General features: G+C 51.3%; 1 protein-coding gene across 1 annotated transcript; it reads right to left on the bottom strand.

The window, feature by feature from the left end:
- Positions 1–1,420: 1,420 nt before the first annotated feature.
- Positions 1,421–6,186, bottom strand: MGAT2 (alpha-1,6-mannosyl-glycoprotein 2-beta-N-acetylglucosaminyltransferase). Its single transcript, XM_044271819.1, has 2 exons — positions 6,035–6,186; positions 1,421–3,219 (listed from the first exon to the last, which is right to left on the bottom strand). The coding sequence occupies exon 2, from the start codon at positions 2,959–2,961 to the stop codon at positions 1,663–1,665; it is 1,299 nt and encodes a 432-aa protein (XP_044127754.1). The 5' UTR covers positions 2,962–3,219; positions 6,035–6,186; the 3' UTR covers positions 1,421–1,662.
- Between the last annotated feature and the right edge of the window lie 295 nt (positions 6,187–6,481).

Raw genomic sequence — 6,481 nt, 5'->3', positions numbered from 1 at the left:
ATGTGGGTCACGTGGCCTGTTCTTGGCCAATCAAGCTGAGACGGGGTCACCAGGATCAGGACAGGAGATGAAATGGCACCCACCTACATAGGGTTGTTCAGGGTTTCCAGAAACTTGAAGGGGATGTCCAGGATTTTTATATTAATGGCCTATCCTCAGAACAGTCCATCAATATCAAATTTACGGGGGTCCGACACCCTGCACCCCCACAAGTAAAGAACTCCGTCTATTTTGAAGTGGATAGAGCCGGTAACTGCAGCGCTGCTCCCATCGAAGCAAATGGTAACCAGTTCCATCCACTGCACAACATGGGAGTTCTGGCGCCAGCTCTCGGCACAGCATGGGTGCCAGACCCCCCATTAATCTGATATTGACAACCTACCTTGAGAACAGGCCTTTGAACAATCCCTTTAAAAACAGGGAATGGTACAACATAATGGATCTGGTGGTCTTCATTGATCCTGCAGCAATTATGTCACCGTACGTCATGCAAGTGACTGCTGCAACCAGTCACTGGCCTCAGTGGTCACATGAATGACGTCTTAGTGGCAGGACTAGTGAGTGCCAGCGAATTTAAAGGGTAAGTAACTTACTTTTTGTTATGATGTACCATTTCCCCGTTACTCACGTTTCTGAAAATCCTGAACAACCCCTTTAAGGAAGCTTTTTGTACAAGACATATATCCTCTTAAAGCCTCTATCCTGATAGGTCAGTAGTAAATACTGGAGCAACTTTCCTTACAACTCTGAGGTTGAGTCATCCCTCAGTTATTCTTCCTGGAAATTCATAATTCATGACCGAATTGACAACTGTTGGCAGTTCATTCATACATTTCCAGTAGGAACAGCAGAGGAATGATAGCACATAGTTCTAAGAACAGAGGCGCTGGTATTCCACGAGGGGGTTCAAGAATTTGCTAAGACATTGTAGGATAGCAGAGAGAGAACTATTCACTGGAGGCATGCTCCTCTGTAGGCTTGTTAGAATAGCGCCACCCCTGTCCCCAGGTTGGGTCTGGTACTGAAGCTCAACCCTATTCCTTCAATGGAACCAAGCTGCAATACCAGGCACAACCCACGGGCAGGTGGGGCGAGTATTTTATTATTTTTTTTGGGAGGGGGGGGGGGGGGGGGGGGGAGAAGAGGAGAAAGCAGCCATGTTTTCTAATCCTGCACAACCCCTTTAAGGGCTGAGCAACAATTAAAATAATTAATTAGTCAAATCCTTCCTAGAATAACTGTACAATATACAATACAACATATGCAATCCAGTTTTCATAGCCTTCAGAGGAGAACCTACGAGGTTAGGCATGCAGGGTCCCCATATAACGTAGCGGGGGTGGAGGTATCCAAATACTAGACCCTAACCCTTGCGCAGGGGAGCAGACTCCCTGAGACGCAGCGACCGCACCGCCCAGGATCACTTCATAATCATTTATTTTGAAAAGGATTTGGATGGCCGTGTTACAGATAATGCGAATCTGAAATTAGTATCAAGAAATAAAAGAGGCAGAAATCAAGTTTCTCTTCTGGTCGGATTCCACCCGGATAGAAACGACGGACGATCAGGGGACAACATGGGACGAAAACTGGTTATTGAAATGACAGCATAAACCTGGAGAGGCGTCCGCCATAGTACAAACTTAAAAAGACGGGAAGAGGTCACTGCAGTCTGCGATAGCTCTTACATAACTCGTGGTCTCTAATGTCGCCCCATCCGCCATTTTTCACGTGAGGCGACAAGGCCGCCATGGAGTATCGCTTGCTGATCACTAGGTTTTCGGGGAACAGGTAATCCTGGTTGCCTGTGAACAGAGCCTCCAGTTTGGCACTTTCTGTCGTCGGTTTACATGATTTCTTATGGTGCATTCCACAGCTTCCCGTGTGATAAATCCTGGGAACCTCGGGGACCAGAACTTTCCAGAACTTAGGAAGACAAGTTACAGTCAGATGCTGGAGGGTCCAGTCCCAGTTATAGTCGTCGTAAGAGCAAAACGCGTCCGTGCACTGGATGAGTCTCTGGTAGGTGTCCCTGCTCATGGCCATCCCCATGTTGTGTTCTGTCGACTTCCAAGTCTTCACCTCCACTTTATCTGCTTTCTCGGAGAACGTCTGGAGCCGGGTGTAGGTCCCGAGGGTCAAGACGTCACAATCGGGGCATTCCTCGTTCTTCCTGTTCCACATCTTCTTGAGGACGTAATAAAAGTCGGGGGCCAGGTAATGATCTTCTTCGATTAACAGGACCAGACCCTTGTGGTCTTTCAAGGCTTTTATCTTCTCCCAGACAAAGTGCAGCTTCCACCACCAGTGATGCTTCGTCTGGGAGAACTTGGCTTCTCTGTAATGTCCGAACGAGTCGGGGTATTCGGCGTTGATGCAGCCGAGCCTGATGGCGTCCTTCTTCTCGATGTCTCTGGGACAATCCTTAGGGTCATGCCCCGGGAATTCATTCGGGTAGAGCTGGATGCTGAAAGGGAAAAATATCTGAAGCACTTGACAAAAATCTACACCGGCGACAATCTGGTTAATTTCCGGCGACCAGTAGTCGTGGCTGAATATCAACAAGACGTTCTCTATGCCCTTGGCTCTGCGCAGAGACTCCAGGAGGTAGCGCAAGTACTCGGGACGATTGTGCACCTGCACTACGATCACTACATCGTCCGCAGGGCGTTTTATGGTGTCCGCATTTTTAACGGTTTGGTCAAAGTTAAGCTGGAAAACCACCGATCTGTACACCAGGGTCATGTTATCCACTTCCGGCTTCTGTACTTTCTCCGCCGCGGACTCGTTGGCCATTTTCCTGATCCCCGGTGACACATGCACCCTGCTGTGCGGCTTCTCCAGCTCAGCGTCTTGCACAGCGTCTTTCTTTTGTTTCCCGCTGCTCCACAGGGCCAAGCCGCAGGCTACCACCACCAGAGCGAGGACGACGACTTTCCTTTTATATATTCGGCACCTCATGATCTGCAGCAGTTGGAGGGAGGGAAGTTGTTGGAGTAACACACACAGGGCCTGCCTGTGCGATCCAAATCAAAGCCCAGACGGAAACATTAAAAGAACAAATCTCTTTGGCTAACTCATCTTCCCATCTGACGAGGATATGAGTCGCAGCTCCATGTGGGCGATCAGATGCATCTCTTATCCGTCCCGGCCTCGCACACAGCTCAGCGGCTGGGAACGGGCGCCATTAAACATCTGCTACTTCAGGACACGCTCCCCCTGCAAAAGAAAGAGAATAGAGATAATCCTGGGAATGAACGGCAAAGCCTGCACATAGGACATGACAGAAGACGGAGACCTCAGAAGGGGGTCACCGGTGAGGACACGTGAGCCTTCATCATGCCTGAGTGAACCTAAAGAGGCCGGGGGAGTAGAGATGCCCGCTGCCCCCATTTCTAGTCTCCACTCACAGACTTGAGGGCAACACACGTGTCAGAAGTTCCTTGGACCTAAACTTGAAACAGGAGGAAGATAATACGGGATGAGCCGCGGCGCAATCAGGTAGGACCCAAACTAAGTGTCTTCAGGAGGATGTTGCTGCGGCTCATCACGTATTATCTTCCTCCTATCTCAACTCGTCATCCTGCACGCAGCGCCAGCATCATACTACACGCAGGTCCTAGAAGAACCCCACAAGGTGAGCGCCACTGCTTTGGTCTGTCTCCATCATTCCCATAGCGCTCCCGTCTTCTCTAATTTCAGTTGAACCTAAACTTGCACTTTTAAAATGTTGTCCAACTTTATGGGTTTTTTTTATACCCCACCACATTCAGAGGAACCTGTCGATGGACGCACACTTACCTTCTCGGCTCCATGAGTCCCTGCAGGTAAACCTTCTACATGGATGGGGTCACATTCGCACCTGAAGCCAATGACGTGTCACTATGGACGATGTACCACAGAGGCCAGCCATTGACTGCAGCAGCGCATGTGAACAGTGAAGGCAGCAGTGGACCAACAGAGCCGGAGCACAGATTCCGTTGTGTGTGGGGGAGGGGGCGGCGGGAGCTTGGGATACTCAAATTATAGAAGTTCAAGTTGGACAACGCCTTTAAGAAACAACAAGTCATTTCTCAGCGGAACTTTCTGATCACAAGTTTGCTTGCATCAAGCAGACGTCTAACCTCTACAGAAAGCACATCTCGCAGTGAGCGCGCATACGGCAGACTGCGCTACTGCCCATCTGACCTGACAGTCTGTAGCAGACCGCCACCGGGACATGCTCACCGCCATACAGAGGACCAATGCAGCTGAGATGCAACACACTGCACCATGAACAGAGCTGCGATGATACAATGTTTCCATGTGGCGATACAATGTATCACTGACTGCCATGCAGGCGGCCAGCACCACATACACATGGGCGCCCTCGGGGACAACCCCTGTCCGTATGTCCTATAATATCACACTAATCTCCTTTTCCAAAAGCCCCTAAACTATTTGTGGTAGGCCCCTGTACGTTTTATCATAAGTCACCGCCTGGGACGGAAAAGAAACCCAAGTGTGCAACCATGGTACGTCCCACGGGAACAAAAGATTGGCCATGTTGAAATCCAACAGCCCGATCCCTCCCTATGCTGATATCTGTCATCAGGGGGGAGTCTAGTGAACCCCCGAACTCCTCATTAGATGGTCTGATAATCCCGCCAAAACAGCAGGTTTGGATGATATTTACTTAAAGGGGTATTCCGGGAGCCAAAACCCATAACTCACCTGTCAAAGAAGTTTGCGGCCAGGGCTAGAACTCCTCCTCTCCCTGGAGCATGCGCAGGTGATGTGGATTCAGGAGTTGAGCATGCGCAGGTGATGTGGATTCAGGAGTTGAGCATGCGCAGGTGATGTGGATTCAGGAGCTGAGCATGCGCAGGTGATGTGGATTCAGGAGCTGAGCATGCGCAGGTGATGTGGATTCAGGAGTTGAGCATGCGCAGATGATGTGGATTCAGGAGTTGAGCATGCGCAGATGATGTGGATTCAGGAGTTGAGCATGCGCAGATGATGTGGATTCAGGAGCTGAGCATGCGCAGGGAGAGAAGCGGTTCTGGCCAGAAACCTGATAAAGGACGTGACTCTGCAGGATTTTCAGAAGAGGAGCGTCACATGACCGGGTTCCTGAGCGGCCGATCTACGTAACGCTGAGATAAGCGTATTAGAAACTTTCTTCAGGCGAGTGACGAGCAACTAAAAGGGGTTGTCCAGTTTCAAGAGGAACCCTGACCACTCTGGGGATCAACCTGTAATAAAGAACAGGTGACTACTTACCTCCTGCTCCGGTTCTCACACTAAAAACACGTGACCGCTGCAGCCAGGAGAACCCGTCAGGTAAGTAGCCAGCTACTCTTTATCACAGGTGGATCAGTTTCCTCTTGACGACCCCTTTACGTTGGGTTTTCAGAAACCCCCTGGAAAACCCCTTTCGAAAAGCGTACATCTGCCCTCGCATCCTGTATCACACTCCGCCGCAGCATGCTCAATTCTGCCGGCTTCAGAGCTGTAATCTCTCAGCATTTCCTGCCGGGGGGGGGGGGGCACAGCGGTCGGATACAGAGAAATCAAGCCTCCCCCTGGATTACAGGCGCTCAGCCAAACCATTACACAGTTTCCAATGGTATCCAGCAGAATAAGGAATGCAGCTCTGGAGTACAATACAAGTCTAACCACAGAGTTACTGAACTCTTCCTGTAGATGAGGTGTATATGAGGGTAGAGCGGGGCGCGCGGCGGTGACAAGAGCGCTGGAGGTCTGTCCTTACCACAAAGCGCGCCCACCACCATTTAAAGGGGAAGTATTAAAAGAGTCACCCCTGGGCTCACCCCCCCAAAAAAAAAAAAAAATGCCACCTCAGCAGTGGTCAGGGACACCCTCCAGACTGGGAGCACTGGTTCTACCTGCTGCCATCCACAGCCCCGGGCAGGACGTGCCCACAGCTGCCGCCCAGGCTACAGAGAGCGGGGGGAAACCAACAACCCCCATCATGCCCGCCACGTCATCACCAAGCCCTCAGCCGTGCCAGGCGGGACCCCGGTCACCTCACCTGAGGCTCGCGCTGCCGTCCTCCTGTCAGCTCCGCGCTCGAGACCCCGCCACCCCACCGCGAGCTCTGACCCAGCGTCTCCCCCGCCGGCTCCGCCCCCTCACCGCTTCCATTCGCTGGCACAGGTCGTGACGTACCGCTGCGGATTGGGAGCCACTCGCGGCATCAGACGTAGGGTAAAAAGGGGTTAACAGGGCACGTCTACGCCGATTGGACAAGGCTCAGGAAGCGGCTCTCACACTAACCAATGGGGTTTAGGGAGGCGGGACATCAAAAACTGTATTTCTGAGACGTGGAACCAATAAGAGGGCTGGTCACCAAAAAAGGCGGGACTTCATGAAGGCGGACAGCCAATCAGAAGGTACGCTTTGAAGGCTGACCCCCAGTCAAGGTATTGGATAGCCAATGAGCATTGGTAATGTGTCTAAGAAGGCGGAGCCAGTGTAA

The sequence above is a fragment of the Bufo gargarizans genome, chromosome 11 (genome assembly GCF_014858855.1).
Source record: "Bufo gargarizans isolate SCDJY-AF-19 chromosome 11, ASM1485885v1, whole genome shotgun sequence".
NCBI lineage: Eukaryota > Metazoa > Chordata > Amphibia > Anura > Bufonidae > Bufo > Bufo gargarizans.
The sequence above is the reverse complement of the archived record's forward strand: the minus strand, read 5'-3'. Positions and strand labels throughout refer to the sequence as shown.